This window comes from Phyllostomus discolor, chromosome 9, assembly GCF_004126475.2.
Source record: "Phyllostomus discolor isolate MPI-MPIP mPhyDis1 chromosome 9, mPhyDis1.pri.v3, whole genome shotgun sequence".
In the NCBI taxonomy this organism is placed as follows: Eukaryota; Metazoa; Chordata; class Mammalia; order Chiroptera; family Phyllostomidae; genus Phyllostomus; species Phyllostomus discolor.
This window is the reverse complement of record NC_040911.2, coordinates 27,625,357-27,646,838: the sequence shown is the minus strand read 5'-3', so window position 1 is coordinate 27,646,838 and position 21,482 is coordinate 27,625,357. Positions and strand designations below refer to the sequence as shown.

Sequence of the window (21,482 nt, the reverse complement as noted above, 5' to 3'; positions counted from 1 at the left end):
CTTCCTGGATTTGTATGTCTATTTCCTTCAATAAATTAGGGAGGTTTTCTTTCGTTGTTTTTTCAAATAAGTTTTCAATTTCTTGCTCTTTCTCTTCTCCTTCTGGCACCCCTATTATGTGAACATTGGTATGTTTAAAGTTGTTCCAGAGGCTCTTTAGCCTATCCTTGTTTTTTTTTTTTCTTCTTGTTGTCCTGATGGAATGTTTTTTTCTTCCTTACGTTTCAAATCATTGATTTGATTCTTGGCTTCATCTACTCCATTGTTCCCTCTAGATTTTTCTTTATTTCACTTAATGTAACCTTCCTCTCTGCCTGGGTCTTTTTTATGTTGCTGAAGTGTCCAGTGAGTTCCTTGAGCATCCTAATAGCGAAGTGTTTTGAACTCTGCAACTGATATTGCTTATCTCTATTTTGTTTAGTTCTTTTTCTGGAGTTTCTTTCTGTTCTTTCATTTGCACCACATTTCTTTATCTCCTCATTTTGGCAGCCTCCCTGTGTTTGTTGCTAAGGAATTAGATAGAGCTGCCTTGACTCCCTGTCTTAGTAACATGACCTATTGCAGAAATTGCTCAGGGGCAAGTTGGCTGGAGTGGAGCTTTAGTTAATTGCCAGGGTGAGTCAGCCTGAGTGAACCAGGTTGATGGAGTCTCTGATGCAATGTGGCTCTGTGTGGGGGAGGGCTCAGAAAGGGGTTAGTGTTGCTGCTTTGCCTCTGGAGTTTTGTTCAGGAGGAGGCTGTTCCCCATCACCCACCCTAATGCCAGGTACTTCAGTTTCTTCCCGCACGCTGCTGTTGCCCTTCCAGCTGCTGCACTGGTGCTGGAGCCCAGAGGGAATAAGTCTGCATAAGACCTAAGTCTGTTGCAGGCCCTCTAAGAGAAGATGCCTGAGAATCCTGCAGTTTCTTCCACTGCTCTAACCTCCACTGGTTTTTACAAAAGGAAGCTAGGGGGACTTATATTCCTGGCACTGGAACCCTGTGCTGGATGGTGTGGTTTGGGGTAGGAACTCGTTCCCAAGGTAGCCCTTCTGATTTTTATCTACCACATGTGGACATGGGACTGTCTTTTCTGTGTCTCCGAGTCTCCACCCCTCCTACCTGTTTGGATGAATGTGACTTCCTTAATTCCCTGGTTGTCAGACTTCCATACGGGTCAATTTTCTGATGAATCTGGGCGATAGTTGTAATTTTTGCAGTGGTTGTGTGAGGAGGCGAGGCGTGTTTACCTATGCCTCCATCTTGGCTGGAAGTCCCCATAAACATTTATTAGGAGCATCCTGAGCCAGGTACAAGTGGAGAATTTCCTGAGTTAGTGAGACTCTGGTATGATTTTATTTGTGACATTAGAAGAAGTTAAATAAGCTCCTTATTTCAATTAGTAATGCAGCATTAGTCACATTAGGTCAGTGGAAACCATTAAATAGTAGAGTGGCTGTTAGTGCAGACATTAAAACACAATTGTAATTTTACTAATTGCCACCAAATGACATTACAGACTACTTAAATATCAGTCTAGGGATTCATTGTAAAATATTAATTTGGGCTTGTATATTTTATCTTCCTTTTAAAAGTGAGGTTATATAAAGCAAATTGCTTGACATCACTAGTTTTTAACTATTAGGATTGATTTCCTCTAAGACGAGGGCTCTACCAACAGATAATTTAGCTATTCTTTCCAACCCCTGTATCAGGTACCTTATAGTAATTCTCAAAATCACGTAGGTAGATAATAGCTTAATTATCTGATGCATAAAGAAATTAAATCCCAAGGTCACAGCTGGCTGACAGCAGGGTTAGGACAGATCCTGGAACTTCTGAGTCCTTATCTGATGCCCTTCAGACAGTTCCCAGCTACTGCTTCTAAATGTCTAGCGCACAGGCCAGAAGAAACAAATAAATGGCAAATCCAAACAAAAATTATTTATTATCTTTCCCTTTTTAAAAATCAAGATTGCGGGACATCCATAAAACAACTGGCTGGGATGCTCATTATCACACAAAAAGAAGGGACTGGGATGCTATTCTACGTGAAAGGAGACTGAAAAAGGTGACAGCTAAGCCACACAATGTGGTCTTTCTATTCTTAATTTAAAAAGTTATAAAAGACATTACTGGGACAGTTTGGAGAAATGTTGTGTATATTACGTAATAATACTGTATCACTGCTGAAAGTCTTGAATGTGGTAATGGTATTGTGGTAATGTAGGGGAATGATCCATTTCTTAGGCGATCCATAGCTAAGTGTTTGAGGATCAGAGGTCCTGATGTCTGCAACTTATTTCTCCGTAGTTGTCAGAAACAAAAGGGGTCTGTGTGTACATCGGGTGGCGTAAAGTAGGTTACAGGTCTGAGTACGTGAAACATATTTTTGTATAATTTATTAATTATTGTATTATTTTCCAGTGCAAACAACTGTAAAACCTTCTTTTGCCCACCCTGTTGCATGTATAGAGGGAGCAAGCTATTTATCAAATATGACAGTGTTAACAGTTGGTGAATCTAGGTATATGAGTTTTCTTATATCTTTCTGTAGCTTTGAAAGTTTTCAAAGTAGCTGGTAAAAAAATAAAAATATTTACTAAGATATAATTTTTTGCAGCTCCTTCTAACTGAATTAGTTTCTGGAGGATCTGATAGTCAAGTGGTTCACTGGGAAATAGAAAATGATCAGGTGGGGTAGATATGTTTTATAGTTGTAAGAAATGACTGTTATATCTGCTTTTGTTTTCAATTTCTTTCTCCTTTCTATTGTGTTCTTCCTTTATGAACTTGCCTCATTCTTGCTTATCAGTAATTCAGATCCTTTATTTTCTGTACTTCACAGACCTGTACCCTTCCCTCTAAAATTTGCTCCCATATTCATATGCTATCAGTCATTTTTTGTGAACTTCTGATTATTTTGAAATAATTTTCAAACTGTTCTTACATGGGCTGTTTGATCTGAGTTCAGTGAGTAGCACAAATTAATTCTGCTGTGTTCACAGGATAACTGTTGCCATGTGGATATAGATTCACATAACTCTGAGTGATGTTATCATATGTAGTGCTGGGTATGGATGGACCTCTATTGATGGATATTTAGGTCGTTTCTAGTTGTAAGAAAAGATTAAAAGTGAAAAGTTAGTGCACTAGATATTTGTACATCTGCCATGCTGAAGATGGAGATGAGACAAAATCCTATTCATGAAATGTACATAGTTTGAAGGCTGAATATACTTGAATAAAGTACAGTACAAGGTAGGTGCTCTAACTTGTCATCCCCAAACCATGGTACAGTGAGTTCAGAAGAGATTTTTAAGAGGTGGCCTTTGAGTTGGTTCTTAAAGTGTGAGGTGATTTCCTTGGGAGGAGTTAGAGGGGTGAGAATTCTTGGTAGGAAAAATAGAGTAAATAAAAGCTCAGGTGAGAAAACAGAGTACCTGGTCAGGAGTATCTGGTTTTAACCAAAGCCTAAGACGTCTTTAGGGCTTTCTAAAGTGTGTTCAGAGAATTACTCATCTTTTAAGAAGTTCCATGAAAAAAGGAATGTGATCAGTCAAGTTTGGGAAATACTGCATATCCTATACATACGTCTCTTAGAGAATCCCAATGCACATGAGCCTACAGAGGGCTCTGAAAAGTTCTTTCGTGGATGAGCCTGCTTATCTTTGTTTAATTTACATTTCCCAAAATTATTTCAAGTTTGAACTTTTTTTTTTTTAAAGATTTTATTTATTTATTTTTAGGGAGGGAAGGGAGGGAGGGAGAGAGGGAGAGAGAGAGAGAGAGAGAGAGAGGAGAGAGAGAGAGAGGAGATAAACAGAAACATCAATGTGTGGTTGCTGGGGGGTTATGGACTGCAATCCAGGAATGTACCCTGGCTGGGAATCGAACCTGGGACACTTTGGTTCCCAGCCCACGCTCAATCCTGAACTTTTTTCTTTTAAATCTCTTAGCAGCCCTTGTAACTTTGAGGAACACGGTTTTGGAAATGTTTCTAGATAATACATGTGGGAAGTAATATTTGAGAAACAATAGAAATGATTCTATGGAGTTTGAACACTTGCTTTAAGAGTTTATTCTTTTTTTTTGTAATAGGTGAGCTAAGTTTTTTTTTTTTAAGATTTATTTATTTATTTTTAGAGAGGGGAGGGAGGGAGATAGAGAGAGAGAAACATCAATGTGCGGTTGCTGGGGGTTATGGCCTGCAACCCAGGCATGTACCCTGGTTGGGAATCGAACCTGCGACACTTCGGTTCGCAGCCCGCGCTCAATCCACTGAGCTATGCCAGCCAGGGCTGAGAGATTTCTTTTGAGTTTCTTAAGTTTTTGATGGTTGAAATACAATCCTGCTTAAAGATGTGAAGTATTTTCAATAGATTTAATTTTTTAAGCCGTAATGATAAAGAATCATATACAAAAGTTTAAATATAGAAAAATATAGGACTTCCGGCAAGATGGAGGAATAGGTGGACACACCGTACCTCCTCGTACAACCAAGATTAGAAAACCAATAATTTACAACAATAATTTACTATCAGAATAACACCCAGATCCGGCAGAGGATTTATCTGAATGGAAGTCGGGCAGCCAAGAAGTTGAAGTAGACGCGTTCATCCGGACTGGTAGGAGAAGACAAACCGGGCGGGCGCAGGGCTGGCGGCGTGCGGAGGGTCGGGGGAAGGTTTGGTGCGAAATCGGCACAAAAGCCATCCGGGGGCGCAAGAACGCAGCGGTGATCCCTGAGTACGCAAGCTGCGGCTGGCAGACCCAGAGGGGTAGCGATTGTGGACCAGGGCAGAACTCGTGGCCCAGAAGCCCAGACAAGGGTCTGAGTCCAGGAGAACGGAACTACTGCCATTGTTTTCTCCCACCCCGCTCCTGCTCCCGCCCCGCCCCCACAGATAACGTCACAATCTAGCGACTGGGGTGCCCAGCCCCGGTGAGCACCTAAGGCTCCGCCCCCCACCGTAACAATAGCAACCAGACGGGGGCGGGGGGGGGGGGGGAAGGAGAGACAGGGGGAAAAAAAAATATGTTTTCAACAGAGCAGATCAGTCCCCCAGGACTCATCCTTTTGAGCGACCAAGAATTAGCCAATCTATCATATGCGCAGTTCAAAACACTGGTGATCAGAAAGCTCACGGAACTGGTAGATTTTGGACGAAATTTAGATGAAAGAATGCAGATTACCATAAAACAGATGCAGGAAGACACGTGGAGGAGAGCCAATAGTGAAAGGAAGGAATATGAGTCTCAAAACACTACAGTGGACCAGAAGGAAGATAGAATCAACCAAGCAGGAAAGCATGATGAAATAAGAACTCAAAAAATTGAGGAAAAGATTAAGAGCATCCAAGACACCTTTAAACGTTCCAATATCCGAATTATAGGGGTACCAGAATTGGAAGGGGAAAAGCAAAGATTGAGCACGTACTTGAACAAATAATAAAGGAGAACTTCCCCAATCTGGCAAAGGGAACAGTCTTCCAAGAAATCCAAGAAGCTCAGAGAGCCCCAAAGAAGTTGGACCCAAGAAGAAACACACCAAGGCCCATCATAATTACATTAGCCAAGGTAAAAACGAAGGAGAGAATCCTAGAAGCAGCAAGAGATAAGGGGACAGTAACCTACAAAGGAGTTCCCATCAGACTGTCAGCTGATTTCTCCAAAGAGACCTTACAGGCAAGAAGAGGCTGGAAAGAAATATTCCAAGTCATGAAAGACAAGGACCTACATCTCAGATTGCTCTATCCAGCAAAGCTCTCATTTAGAATGGAAGGGCAGATAAAGTGCTTCTCAGATAAGGTCAAGTTCAAGGAGTTCATCATCACCAAGCCCTTATTTTATGAAATGCTAAAGGGACTTATCTAAGAAAAGAAGATAAAGAAAAGACATGTATAGTAAAAGGAGAGCAAACTCACAAATATTAACAACCACACCTAAAGCAAAACCAGTAGAAACTAAGTAAACAATTAGAACAGGAACAGAACCACAGAAATGGAGGGCACATGGAGGGTTAGCAGCAGGGGGGTGGGAGGAGGAGAGAGGGGAAAAAGGTATAGAGAATAAGTAGCATAGAATGTAGGTTGAAAATAGATAGGGGGAGGGCAAGAATAGTACAGGAAATGTAGAAACTAAAGAACTCATAAGTATGACACATGGACATGAACTAAAGGGGGAAATGTGGGTGGGAGGGGGGTACAGGGTGGAGGGGAGAGAAGGGGGGAAATGGGACAACTGTAATAGCATAATCAATAAAATATATATAAAAAAATATAAAGAAGAAAAACCTACATACAAAATCTCAACAGATTTAACATTCTGATGAACATTGTCTCAGATCTTTAGTATATGTACAATCATATATACCGTATTTAAGTTATTTAAAATGTTTTTTCAAAGAAGCCAAAGGTTAATGATGAAAGGAAGTTAGTGTGTAGACCCTTATACGTAACTATTAATTACTTTCTGGAGTGGCAGAGTTCTGCCTAAGTAATGGGGAAACAGCTGAGGAGACACTTAAGGGACACCAGTATTTCAAAAAACAGTTTATGGAAGCTACTTCTCAAAGGAAGTGGTGCAATTTCACCAATTTTGGAACTCTAAGATATACACCTAAAATAGCAGAAATGATGCCATGGTGAAGAATCTTGCATGGTAAGCAAATGAATTACCAGTTCTGTGTGCCATTTTTCCATTTTGCAGCCATGATTGATTCAGGCAAGTGTCATGAGGGGATGCTGAAAATACTTGGTGGTGGTTTGATGGAGAATAGAATATTTACTCAGCCCCAAAAGTGTAATTTCGTGTATTATCAACTAAAAAAATTGAACTTCACAGTGAAAAATCTGGCAGACAGTACCTTGACTGCATTATCAAGGTTAACTTCACTAAATTGGTACAAACTGACATCTGGTGATGTTATGCACTTAGGTAGTAATGATGTTCAGAATTTGTATCCTGAATCTGTTCATGATGAAACATCAGACTAATCCCAAAAAGGAACGTTCCACAAAGCTGACCTGTGTTTCTTCAAAAATCTCAATGTCATGGATGTCTTTCCATGGTAATAATCATATATTATCTATATTATCCTTTTTATTCGCTAAAGTATATGCCTACACAATTAATCAGTTCCCTATTAATTCTTGGTTGATTTTTTTTAACATTATAAAGAATGTGTGATCCATGCCTATATCCTCCACCAAAAAAAAAGTGTGATGAATATCCTTTTATTATTTGTTACACTCTTGCTGTTAGGGTCTCAGAGTAGATTCTTAGATGTCAGATTGCTGTGTCAAGGGTATGCACGATTTCTGTGTCATTAATATGGTCAGACAAATTTCTCCAAAGTATACATTTTCTTCAACTGAAAGGGCCTATTTCTGGGTCACACATTTTAACAGTACCATTAATCTTGTAATTCCAGTTAAATAAAGTTAAAACTGATAATTCCTTTTTTATCATAATGTTTTTGTCATTTTTTTTCTCATTCAGCTTTTAAAATCTGTCCATCTCTATGGACATGAGGGACCTGTCTATGCAGTGCACGCTGTTTAACCAGAGGAGGGCATCAGATGTTGCATTCCGTACACTGATCGTTTCTTGCAGCTTTCGGATTCCACTGTTCGAGTCTGGTCTAAAGAGGGGTCACAAGGTGTGTTTAGAGACATTATGATCCAAACCAATGAAATAGTAATTATCAAACGAATGACAACCAGAAGAGCAAACATATAATTTCTTTTAGTCTTTCAAGCAGCTTTAGAAACACTGTAATTGTAATCTAAATGTTTGTGGTTTTTGCACTTCTTCAAAATTCCTTATACCAAATGATTTGTTAATGTGAATTTGCTCAGCCAGGGGTGTCCAATCCACAACCTGTAGGCCGCATGCGGCCCAGGAAGGTTATGAATACAGCCTCACACAAAATTGTAAATTTACTAAAAACCTTTTTTTTGCTCATCAGTTTTTATTCATGTGTGTCTATTTAATGTGTGGCCCAAGACAACTCCTCCTCTTCCAGTGTGGTCCAGAGATGCCAAAAGGTTGGACACCCCTGCACCTTTGCATTTAAGTAATTTTGTTCGCTAACCTTGTTAAACATTGACCATTTAAATTCACATGGTCAGTAGGGGCTCAGGATTGACTTCTGTCATCTCCCTGCTAATGTGATGATGCTATGCAGCCTCTCTAGGTGGATAACTCAGAGTTAGTCATTCATGGTATGTTTCATTATTTTTTTAGTAACATGTCTTCAGACCTTGAATTTCGGAGATGGATTCACTCTGACTGTCTGCTTATCTTTTTTGCCTAATACTGATGGTGAGTATCCTGTTAAGTTCATGTTAATAGAGCAATATATATTTTTATATCTTCATATGACAGAACCTAAAAGAAACATATTGAGTCTCAATTTTGTATCTAAATTTTTTCATGAAACAGGTTGAGACCTAGCTAATACACTTTTTCAGTACTCAAATTATCTGAGCATAGGACATAAGAGTAAGGGAGGCAGTTCGGAATTTTGGTGGCTGTTTAAAGTTTACCCCAATAAATTCAATAAAAAGGGAAAAAAATTAAATGACTTAATATGAAATCAAGATTGATATTGCTGTTTATCATGTATAGAGCCCAGCAGAAGTAAGGCCTGCTTGAGTGTGGTTGGTAGGATAATATGGGTATAATAATTTATAGTTTTAATTTGAACATTTCACCTAAAATGTCATAGGGTGTGCTTGAATGTGATAATGTTATGTTATGTTATAGAATTACATGCTTATGATTCTGTAATTAAAAGAGGGCATTATTTGTGCCGGACCATGTATATTGCCAACGTATGTAGATCTAATTTAGGAAAATTGTCTAACTCTTTAGAAGGTGAAGGTCTGGGATAAGTTGAAAAAGTATTGAAGATGGACCAGGAGCATTTCTTTCAGGAGAACCCTCCATGTGATCTCCATTTCTATAGTTTTGTTCCTGTTCTAGTTGTTTGCTAAGTTTCTTTTTGCTTTTCTTTTAGGTGTGATCGTTAATAATTGTAAGTTTGCTGCCATTTTTCTATACTTTTTTTTTTTCTTCTTTTCTTAGATAAGTCCCTTTAACATTTCATAAAATAAGGGCTTGGTGGTGATGAACTCCTTTAACTTGATCTTATCTGAGAAGCACTTTATCTGCCCTTCCATTCTAAATGAAAGCTTTACTGGATAGAGTAATCTGGGATATAGGTCCTTGTCTTTCATGACTTGGAATACTTCTTTCCAGCCTCTTCTTGCCTGTAAGGTCTCTTTTGAGAAATCAACTGACAGTCTGATGGGAACTCCTTTGTAAGTTCCTGTCTCCTTGTCTCTTGCTGCTTCTAGGATTCTCTCCTTCATTTTTACCTTGGCTAATGTAATTATGATGTGCTTTGGTGTGTTTCTTCTTGGGTCCAACTTCTTTGGGACTCTCTGAGCTTCCTGGACTTCCTGGAAGTCTTTCCTTTGCCAGAATGGGGAAGTTCTCCTTTATTATTTGTTCAAATAAGTTTTCCACTTGTTGCTCTTCCTCTTCTTCTGGTACCCCTATAATTCAGATGTTGGATCATTTAAAGATGTCCTGGAGATTCCTAAGCTTCTCCTCATTTTTTTGAATTCTTATTTCTTCATTCTTTTCTGGTTGGTTGTTTTTTTCTTCTTTCTGGTCCACACCATTGATTTAAGTACCAGTTTCCTTCCCATCAATATTCGTTCCCTGTGCATTTTCCTTCATTTCTCTTATAGCCTGCATTTGTTCATCTAATTTGCAACCAAAATCAACCAATTCTGTGAGCATTCTTATCACCAGTGCTTTGAACTGTGCATCTGATAGGTTGGCTCTCTCTCGGTCGCTTAAAAAAAAAAACAAAAAAAACTGGCTCTGGGGCTTTTAACTCTGTTTGAGCCATCTTTTTTTATTTTTTTTTCCCTTTGTCTGGTTGCACCTGTTACGTGTGAGGGGTGGAGCCTTAGGTGTTCACCAGGGTGGGGTACTCCAGTCACTGGGTTGTGACGCTGTATGTAGGTGTTGGGTCCGAGAGGGAACAATGGCACTTGCTCCGTTCTCTGTGGGACCTCTGTGGGACCCTTCCGCTGCTTCCCCTGAGCAAACTGGGCCCCTCTGGTGTCAGTTTCCATGTGGGTGGGCTTGTGAATGCTGTGGGACCCTCCAAGGACCTCTCCTGAGAGGCTGGGAGTCCCTCCCTGCTCCTCAATCCCCACAGGTGTCCTCAATCAGTGTCCCAAGGCTCTATTTCCCAGCACTGTGATCCTGGGTTGTGCACAGTGCCTTGCTCCACAATTGCTGCCTTGCTGGGTCTGCTGTTTGCCACCCCTTGTCTGGGGCCTGCCAGCTGCCGCTTGCGCACTTAGGGTCTGCCCGCTGCAGTCTTGCACGCAGATGCCTTACACGCCTGGTCCCAACGCTCTTCACTCCTGGTGCCGCAACCTGTGCCTGGCTACCCGACTCTGCCTCTCCTACCGGTCTGGATGAACGTGTCTATTTTCTTGGTTGTCTAACTTCCATTCAGATCAATTTTCTGTCAGTTTTGGTTGTTATTCTGTTTCTACATTGTTGTTGTCCCTATCTTGGTTGTGCGAGGAGGCACAGTGTGTCTACCTATGCCTCCATCTTGGCTGGAAGCTGTAGTTTATTATTTTTGTTTTTAGTGTGTTTAAGGTTGAAAATCTTTGAAGAACCTACTTGGTTGCAAGGTGTTTCCTTAGAAGGAGAGCTCCTGTTTATTTTGCTCCACAGTCATTAGGGCTATCCTTTGGTAATGTAAATTAGATTTTTGTGTTATTAAAGAAGTCTAGTTTTATAGTTGCACCTTTCATAGCTTTTTAACCACATATTTACTTTTATGTGGTTCTCTGCTTCAGGAATTTTGTTTTACTGTTGAATTCTCAAACAAAATGTAAGGTCTTTTAAAGTAACAAACGTACCATTACACCTTTGTGCAGTTACCATGATGCCAGGCTTGTAGTAGCTCTTCCATTTTATTATTCGTTGGGGCCAACTTGCCCTCAAGCTTCTCTTTTCACTGCTCCTTCTATCATAAAATACATCTAATGGAGAAAAATACTCTCTATTAGTAGTCATTTTTTGCCAAGTAACCATGTAATAGAACGTTTTAGAGTGTTCACTTGATGCCAGTAGATATGTATTGAGCACTTTCAGTTTATTTGTTCAGTGATGTGAGAAATAGAAGTCAGAGATCTTTATTTAGAGTTTAGAATACAGTACAGGTGATAATCATAACATATGATGGAATACTTAACAGTGAAAATCTCTTTTTCCCCCCAGTGCCAATATTAGCATGTGGCAATGATGACTGCAAAATCCACTTATTTGTTCAACAAAATGACCAGGTAATTAATGACATTCATTAAGGGACTGGGATTAGCTTCTGCTTAATTACATTTCTTAATACAGACTATTTCAAGATTATAGAATTTTGGGAATGTTCTCATCTAAACCAAAATAAATCAAGAGGAATAATTTTTTTTTAACAGTTCTTGGCTAAATGGTTTCATTCTCTCTGAATACCAAACAACTACCACCTTGACTATCACGTGCAGAGTTGTTAGGAGGAAACAGGTCCTTGGGTAGGGGAGGAAGAGAAGGAAGATACTGCGGTAGTGTTTTTTCTTTAAAATTTTAAATGAAATGTGTTATCCCTACACTTCCTGGTGTAGCGTTTTTTTTGTCCTTCTGAGCTTTATGTATACTTTGAGTGGTTAAACTAGGAGAGAGGATTTCTAGAAAGAGGGTTGGTTAACTAGGCTCATTTATTAAATAATAATGGAGATAATTGTTTCTTTGCATTCTGTAAGACAATTTAAAATGGTTGTGAATGTCCAACTACCCAATTTTATCTGTTACATCATATCATATGTCATTCTATCATGTTAACATTTAGAGTATTTGATGTCTACAGATATTATCTAACCAATGTTGCTCAATTAGATGATTATGAGATTTTTTCATATGAGACCTCTGTCTCACGTCTAGTCAGATAATGTTCCCTGTTTAAAAAAAAAGATTCAGCAGGGACTGGCTGAGACCAAATAAAATCAGTGATATGATATACATGAAAATATTAAATTCTTACACCAAGCATGATAATTTTTATCTTACTAGTTTCAGAAAGTGCTTTCTCTCTGTGGACATGAGGATTGGTTAAGAGGCGTGGAATGGGCAGCCTTTGGTTAGTATGAAATTTTGCTGAAATACATGTGATGGGGACAAGTGTGTGTAACTTCCAAGAAAGCAGTCTCCTATGTTTTAATTTTAAACTTTCTTTGTATGTAATATTTTTCTGTAGTCCCAATTAGAAAAGAGGACACTTATCCCTTCTGTTAACTATTGATTGGGGTGGTAGAAGGTGAAACAAGTTGATGTTTAAAAGAGGGCAAGAGCTAACTATTCTGCATGCAGACATTCTGAGAAGCTCTTTATGTATCTTAGTGGACTGTGTATAGGAATACCATGTGCTGCAACCATTTATTAGCATTGTATACTTGTTTGTCAATGTCAGTAAAACTGAATATAGGTCAGGTGAATGAAGGATAAGGAAGCAAAGTCTAATTTTTTTTTCAGGAAATCTAGAAATGTGCATATTATAGGGAAGAAAGTCTTATACCTTAATTTAAGAATATAATGCTAAAAAATAATAAATTTTTTTTTTAATTAGGTAAAGATCTTTTCCTGGCAAGCTGTTCACAAGATTGCCTGATACGAGTATGGAGGCTGTATATAAAATCGACGTCATTAGAAACTCAGGATGATGATAATATAAGACTGAAGGAAAGTACTTTTACTGTAGAAAATGAAAGTGAGTAATAATGAAAATTTTAATGTGCTAATACTTAGGTCTCCTAGCTGATTCATTCATGTTTTACTTTATACTAATGTGAAGATTAGTTTTTCAGAAGTATCAGAGCTGTACATGAAACTTGATACTATGCATTTTTCCTTTTTTTATTTTTATGGAATGATGAGTTGCTCTTCATGTAAGAAACTTAATTTTCTTCGAAGCAATATTAGTGAGAGTTTTTAAAAATGGCCTGAAAATATATATATTTTAATCCTCACCTGAGGGTATGTTCATTGATTTTGAGAAAGAGAGAGAGAAGAAGATCTATTAGAAAGAGAAACATTGATTGGTTGCCTCTTATATGTGCTCCCACCGAGAACTGAACCCACAACCTTTTGGTGTACTGGGCAACACTCCAACCAATTGAGCCATCTGGCCAGGGCAACTGAAAATATTTTGAATGTTTTCTCAGTAAATTAATTTGTATAATGTTATTAAATTTGTAATTTTAGCATAGGAAGATCTAAAGAAATAATATTAATTATTTGTACCTTTGTAGAAAAATATTTTATAAGACAAGCTGAATTCCTACATTTGAGTAGTATATAATTCTGACATTCTTATTGTCTTGTATCAGAACAGTGTTCCTGCATGATGTCTTGATTCTGTTGAAATAATTGTATTTGAAGGAGTTATTTTTTAAAAATTTTTGTTTGTTTGTGAAGAAGGTATTTTTGGATGTGTATCTAAATTATAAAGTTAGTTCTCAGTGAGCATTGTTCTCCCAGGAATTCTCTTTGTTTTTCTCTTCTTGGTTATAAAACCTGTAAGAACTGAGATATTGGTAACAGTTTTATGGGGGAGAGCCAAGAAATACTATAACCAACATATTATGAGTAGCTATTCCCAAACTTGAATTTTTTTAAAAGATTTTATTTATTCATTTTCAGAGAGAGAGGAAGAGGAGAGAAATATCAATGTATGGTTGCCTCTTGTGTACCCCCTGCTGTAGACCTGGCTGGTAACCCAGGCATGTGCCCTGACAGAATCGAACCGGCGACCCTTTGGTTTACAGCCTGTGCTTAGTCCACTGAGCTATACCAGCCAGGGCCCAAACTTGAATTTTTAAAATATTTTTATTAACTATTTTGTTTGAAAGGTCATGATACTGATTTTACTGTCTTATGCATGTATCTTAATATTTTAAAAATATTTTATTAATTTATTTTTACAGTGGGGAAGGAAGGGAGAAAGAGAGGGAGAGAAACATCAGTGTGTGGTTGCCTCTTGTGTACCCCCTACTAGGGAACTGGCGCGCAACCCAGGCATGTACCCTGACTGGGAATTGAATGGGCAACCCTTTGGTTTGCAGGCTAGCACTCAATTCACTGAGCCACACCAGCCAGGGTCTTATTTATCTTAATTTTTAAAAAAGAATATTCTAGGTTATTATACTGTGATGATGAGTGAGCATAGCTAGGAGGCTGGCGTGTTTGTGTTTGCTTTTAAAATGTAGTTGACAATAGCTGTCTCAGAAAATAGAGCATATTCCTTAGTATTTATTTTTTATTGGGAAGAGACAAAGGTGGAGGAAAATTTATCTATCTTTAGACCTTTTCTCCTGTAATTTTGAACAATCGTGAAGTTAATGAAATTTAGAATGTATGTTCTTTCGGTTGACTCTGATAAATCATGTTTTGTTCTGTTTTTTTTTTTTCTGGCTATAAATGTACAACTGAATGGTTATGAAAATGTTCCTTTTGGAAGAGCTTTGAAGAAAGTACTTCATTGTTTTTGTTATAGGTACTAAAACAGCATTTGCGGTTACTCTGGAGACTGTGCTGGCTGGTCACGAAAACTGGGTAAACGCAGTTCATTGGCAGCCGTCATTTTACAAAGGTAGGAAGAACAATATACACGTATCCCTCATTTCAGTTACCTCTCATGTACAGAATTTTAAGCTGACCAAATAAAATGGAGCATATTTTTGAGTGTGATTAGAAATCTCAAATGTAAAACATTTTCAAGTTGACCAAGTATAATACTTCAGTTCTATTCTTCTGGACACTCAATTCCACTAAAAACTGTACCCATATATTTGGCTAAATACATGGTGACAGGAAGACTGTTTGACTGTGGGTGCTGGGCACATGATGCAATCTATAAGATCATGTATCATAGAAATGTACACTTGAAACCTATATGGTCTTCTTAACCAGTGTCACCCCCAATAAATTTAATAAACAAAGAGAAAAGACAGTTGTACTCCTGAGTAGGAAAAGGATGATTCCTGCCGCGACGCTGAAATCACCTCATCTATTAGCTTTTTTCTGACAAGTGTTGGACTAATCTTTATGAGATTTAAGAGAAATTGACTTTCAGGGAAACCTTACCGGATTCTTTACCCTTGGCAATACAAAGTGGGTAATAATGACACACGTAATTTATGAAAAAATAAGACCACCCCCCTCTTCCTTTTGCCTTTACCCTCCATTTATGGAGTGATGCATGCTTAAGCTGGTGCTTGGGTGTAGAGCTGAGTAAGGCACAGCTCATGTTCTTCCCACAGCCCCTTCCCCAACACAACACAGAGAATATCAATAATGTTCAGGTAATCACCATTCGGCTTTTATTATATTATGCCTTATGTGCTGCAGTTAGAAAATAACTAGATATTATAGATACTGAGGACCCCTGTGAACCCTTGCCCCTCCATCCTTCCCTGTAGCCAACTGGAGTACTGAATTCAGGGCATTACCATTCCTGTTCCTATGCATGGTTTTGTACTTTAACTACACATTTATGTGGCCATAAACAGTAGTTTTACAGCTATTAAAATGATAGTGTACTTATCCTGTTATAACTTGCCTTTTTAGCTTAATATGCTAAAGATTTGGAGTTGTATCCATGTTGTTTCATGTAGCTCTAGTTTTATTTTTATTGCAGTTCAGTATTCCACTGTCTAAATATACCACAGCTTGTTTACCTGTTTTTCTAACAGTAGATGTTTGTGTTGTTGCCAACATTTTGCTATTGCATTGCTGAAGTGAACATTTTTGCAGTATCCGTGGGGGGCCCCCCCCCCCCCCCCCGATAATCTATAAACATGATGCCTGCTAAAAACCTAAAGAAACTAACTAATTTATATTTTTTAGATGGTGTTCTACAGCAGCCAGTGAGATTGTTGTCTGCCTCAATGGATAAAACCATGATTCTCTGGGCTCCAGATGAAGAGTCAGGAGTTTGGCTAGAACAGGTAAAAATAGGAATGTTTAAGAAACAGAAAATTGGATTTGAAACTTAATATTTAATAGCTAGAGCTGCCAGTGTTCACTCTTTGTATATGTTTATTAACTGAGAACATAATCTCTGGAATCAGTGGTTTCTGTTGTGAGAAATGTGGACTGTTGATAACAAATTGTTTTCTATCTATTATTGCATAGGTTCGAGTAGGTGAAGTAGGTGGAAATACTCTGGGATTTTATGACTGCCAGTTCAGTGAAGATGGCTCTATGATAATCGCTCATGCTTTCCATGGAGCATTGCACCTTTGGAAACAGAATACAGCTAACCCAGTAAGAAAAACAGTTTTAAATAAAGCATTTGTGATCAAGTAGAGTGAATCCTGAATGAAACTCAGGTTAACAGTGTTGTTTTTCTTATAACACTCTACAGGAACATAGTAGGGGCATTTAAGTTCAAATGACATCACTTCTTTTTGTGAACATTATACTGCAGTTTACTAGATAACAAGCTTATATTTTTCTAAGAATTAAAGCACTTTTCCAGAATTCGTTGACATTTTGAAATTTGCACATAGGTCTGTTTTCTACATAAGTGAACTTTACATAAATTTTAGGTTCTCCCTTTAAGCTATAAAAAATTTTATGGAAGTTTTTCCTAAAATGTGTAACTTCCTTGTCTTAAAGGAGGTAACGTAGTTTGATATTTTCTTGTTGAATGGTAGGTACTCCATAGATAATTATTGAATTGAACGACTGACAAAATGGCATGCTAAGAGCCTGTTATTTTGTGACAGAATATATTGATGCTCTCAGGGGCTGTTAATATGTGTAATTCTACACAGCCCTCCAAGTATTAAGCTAATTTAGCTTTTTCTTATAATTTTTGTTTCTTCTCAAAGAGGAGTAATCTTCCTTTAATTGTGCTCAACATTATTCGATCTCTTTACTTTCTAATTTGCTTTTTATGTGCTGCGTGGGCAAATGAAATAGGAACACAGTGGCTAAAAGCACAGGCCTTGGAAGTGGATATCCTGGGTTCACGTTCTGCCCCAGCACTCACTTACCAGCTGTGTGTCCTTGAGGACATTGCATAAGCTCTGTCTCAGGCTCCTCATTTGTAAAATGTGGACAGTAAGAGCACCCACTCAAAAGATTTTTATAATGCTTAAATGAGTTAATATTTGTACAGTGTTAAAAAAAACAGGGCCTGACATATCACACTTTTAAATAATAAATATTTAAGGGGATACATTTAATTTCATTCTTAATTCAGAGCTCATTTGAGCCGTATTTCAGGTCTTTGAGAGCCTTCATAGAAGAAAGCATCAGATGAGTAAGTGGAAACTCAAACCAGAAGACAGAGTTTCACTGTTTATGCTTTTAATTTGGTTTCAAATTTATTATAGCTACTTACAAGTATAGAGGGTGATTTTTTTAATTGACTTCATGTTTTAGAGCAGTTTTAGGTTCAAAGAAAAATTGAGCAGAAAGCACAAAAGGTTCATAAATACTTATGCTCCCACACATACAGAACCTTCTGCACTGTCAACATCCCAAACTGGAGAGATACATTTGTTACAATCAAGAGTGATTTTTACTTTTATTTATTTATTTGTAGAGAGAGGAAAGGAGTGAAAAAGAGAGGGAGAGAAACATCAATGGGTGGTTGCTTTTCGTGCATCCCCTACTGGGGACCTGGCCCACAACCCAGGCATGTGCCCTGACTGGTAATCGAACAGGTGACTCCTTGATTCTCGGGCTGGTGCTCAGTCCACTGAGCCACACCAGCCAGGGCCCAAGAGTGATTTTTAAAATCAAACACTGTCCTTTAGGACTTACAGTGGAAGATTGTACTAATTCCAAAAGTGCTGTTCTTTGTTCAGAACTTTTTGGAAACTTTCATTAGTGCTAACGTTAGAATCAGTTTTTATGTCACAGAGGAAAGGAATAGCATTTCTCTGTCAAAGCCTTTTTATATTATGATTTATTTATTTTTAATGGACTGTTAGAGAGAGGGGGGGGCATTGATTTGTTTTTTCACCCATTTATGCATTCATTGGTTGCTTCTCGTGTGTGCCCAGAACAGAGATAGAACCCACAACCTTGACATATCAGGACATTGCTCAAACCAACTGAGCTACCTGGTCAAGGCATCTTTTTATGTATTTGACCAGAAATAATATAACTTAGCTTAATCACTAACCCCATTCATCAGATTTGGCTTTGAATGACCTTGTAGGTATTTACACAAGTTTAATTTTCCTCTTAAAACAAGTTTTACCACTACTTAAGCCTGGTTCAAAAAGATGCTTTGTGGACCAAGCATAAGACTTTTCTGTATTTCATTGTCACTGTTTATTTTTTTAAGATTGTATTTATTTATTTTTAGAGAGAGGGAAGGGAGGGAGAAAAAGAGGGAGAGAAATATCCGTCTTGCACATGCCCCAAATGGGGACCAGGTCCAAAACCCAGGCATGTGCCCTAACCAGGAATCAAACTGATGACCTTTTGGTTTGCACGACAATACTCAGCCAACTGAGTCACTGTTTATATTGTGGCTGGTGTGGACTTCCTCAGTAAATGGACCAACTAGGTTTGATTCATCCTTCTGTCTTCTATACCTACAGTTCCTTTTACTTTGTAAAGAAAGTGATTGAGACACATGCTCAGAATCTATTAACTCATTTTACATGGTATTCTTTCCTTATTTAGAATAACAAATACATAGTACCTAGTATATGTTGCCATTGTTCTGTGTGGTTTACAAATATAAACTCATTTTTTTTGTATATATGTATGTATTTATTTATTTATTTATTATTTTTATCTTTGTTCAAATACAGTTTTCTCCCTTTTACTCCCATTCCAGCCCACCCACCCTCCCCTCCCCACTTCCCTTCCATTACCACCCTCCCCCTAGTTTTTGTCCATGTGTCCTTTAAATTTGTTCCTGTAAACCTTTCCCATTCTCCCCTGAAATTCCCTCTTCTCTCCCCTCTGGTCACTGTCATCCTGTCCTCGATTTCAGTGTCTTTGGTTATATTTTGCTTGTTTCTTTGTTTTGTTGATTAGGTTTCTGTTAAAGGTGAGATCATATGGTATTTGTCTTTCATTGCCTGGCTTATTTCGCTTAGCATAATGCTTTCCAGCTTCATCCAAGCTGTTGCAAAGGGTAGGAGCTCCTTCTTTCTTTCTGCTGCATAGAATTCCATTGTGTAAATGTACCATAGTTTTTTGATCCATTCACTTACTGATGGGCATCTAGGTTGCTTCCAGAATCTAGCTATTGTAAATTGTGCTGCTCTGAACATCGGGGTGCAAAGGTTCTTTTATATTGGCATGTTAGTGTTCTTAGGATATTATCCCAGCAGTGGAATTGCTGAGTCAAAAGGCAGATCCATTTTTAGTTTTCTGAGGAAATTCCATAGTGTTTTCCACAGTGGCTGCACCAGTCTGCAGTCCCACCAACAGTGCACTAGGGCCCCCTTTTCTCCACATCCTCTCCAACACTTGTTTGTTGCTTTGTCTATGATGGCCATTCTGACCGGTGTGAAGTGGTATCTCATTGTGGTTTTAATTTGCATCACTCTGATAACTAGTGATATTGAACATTGTTCCATGTGTCTTTGGATCCTCTGTCCTCCTTAAAGAAGTGTCTGTTCAAGTCCTTTGCCCATTTTTTAATTGGGTTGCTTGTCTTCTTAGAGTGGAGTCGTGTAAGTTCTTAATATATTTTGGAGATTAAACCCTTGTCTGAGGTATCATTGGCAAATATGTTTTCCTATACAGTTGGTTCTCTTTTTATTTTGATACTGTTTTCTTTAGCTGTGCAGAAGCTTTTAATTTTGACGAGGTCCCATTTATTCTTTCCTTTATGTCCCTTGCTCTAGGGGACATGTCAATAAAAAAGTTTCTGCGTGAAATATCTGAGATTTTCCTACCTACGTTCTCCTCTAGGCCTTTAATGGTGTCACGGTTTATATTTAAGTCTTTTATCCACCTAGAATTTATTTTTGTATAAGGTGTAAGTTGGTGCTCTAATTTCAATTTTTTGCACATAGTTGTCCAGTTCTCCCAACACCATTTGTTGAAGAGGCTATTTTTACTCCATTTTATGTTGCTGCCTCCTTTGTCAAATATTAATTGACCATAGAGACTTGGGTTTATTTCTGGGCTCTCTGTTCTGTTCCATTGGCCCATGTGCCTGTTTTTATGCCAGTACCAGGCTGTTTTGCTTACAGTGGCCTTGTAGTATAGTTTAGTGTCAGGTATTGTGATCCCTCCTACTTTACTCTTCTTTCACAAACTTGCAGCAGCTATTCGGGGTCGTTTATGGTTCCATATAAATTTTTGAAGTGTTTGTTCTATGTCTGTGAAATAAGCCATTGGTACTTAATAGGTATTGCATTGAATGTGTAAATTGCTTTGGGTAGTATGGACATTTTGATGATATAAATATAAACTCACTTAATCCTTATAATGATTCTTTGAATTAGGTAATTTTACAAAAGAGTTAATTTAGGCACAAAAAGGTTGAGTAGAGTTTGGCTTCTAAGAGGCACTTAATAAGTGATGAATGGAGGGGCCCTGACTGGTGTGGCCCAGTTGGTTGGGCATCCTCCTGCAAAATGAAAGGTTGCCGGTTTGATTCCATGTCAGCCACATGCCTGGGTTGTGGGTTTGGTCTCCAGCTGGGGCGTGTATGGAATGCAACCAATCACTGTTTCTCATATTGATGTTTCTCTCCCTCTCTACCTCCCTCTCCTCCCTCTAAAACTAAACAAATAAAATTTAAAAATAATGAATGGAGGGGAATTTCCCAGAGTCACTGCTTTAAAGGATACAGGACACATTTAAATGTTTAAGTTCTAATATGCTTGGCTGGAAAACAGATTCTATAATTTTAATAGCCCATCTTGTTTACTTAGTTTTTCACGTTGCTTGGGGGGCTTCTGTCTTTCCCAGTATAAGATCTTAGGGCAGAAGGCATTATTTTGAGTGGTGGTGGTCTTTGATTATTTTGATGTGACATGAGCACTTTCATTACAGAGAGAGTGGACTCCAGAGATTGTCATTTCGGGACACTTTGATGGTGTCCAAGACCTCATGTGGGATCCAGAAGGAGAATTTATCATCACTGTTGGCACTGACCAGACAACTCGACTTTTTGCTCCATGGAATAGAAAAGGCCATTCACAGGTAAAATGTTGGCCTACTTGACTGATCCACTTTAAAATACATCCATGAGCATGTGAAAAGTGGGGCCACATCATTAGCCACTAGGGAAATGCAGAGTAAAACCATGATGAGTTGTCACTACACACCCCCTAGAAAGGCTGAAGTGAAAAATACAGTAACAAGTGGTGACAAGGATACAGAGCTACTGGAACTTTCATACATCATTAGTGGAAATGTAAACA

General features: G+C 38.3%; 1 protein-coding gene across 1 annotated transcript in view; it reads left to right on the top strand.

Annotated features, from left to right (window-relative positions):
- The window catches only part of ELP2 (elongator acetyltransferase complex subunit 2), a 43,745-nt gene that overhangs the window by 4,672 nt on the left and 17,591 nt on the right, over positions 1–21,482 (top strand). The window contains 13 exon segments of the mRNA XM_028524009.2: positions 2,603–2,610; positions 2,612–2,674; positions 7,483–7,542; positions 7,544–7,597; positions 7,600–7,642; positions 8,230–8,307; positions 11,305–11,369; positions 12,142–12,208; positions 12,695–12,835; positions 14,621–14,716; positions 15,973–16,073; positions 16,261–16,392; positions 21,112–21,261. Coding sequence (XP_028379810.1) covers positions 2,603–2,610; positions 2,612–2,674; positions 7,483–7,542; positions 7,544–7,597; positions 7,600–7,642; positions 8,230–8,307; positions 11,305–11,369; positions 12,142–12,208; positions 12,695–12,835; positions 14,621–14,716; positions 15,973–16,073; positions 16,261–16,392; positions 21,112–21,261 — 1,058 coding nt within the window.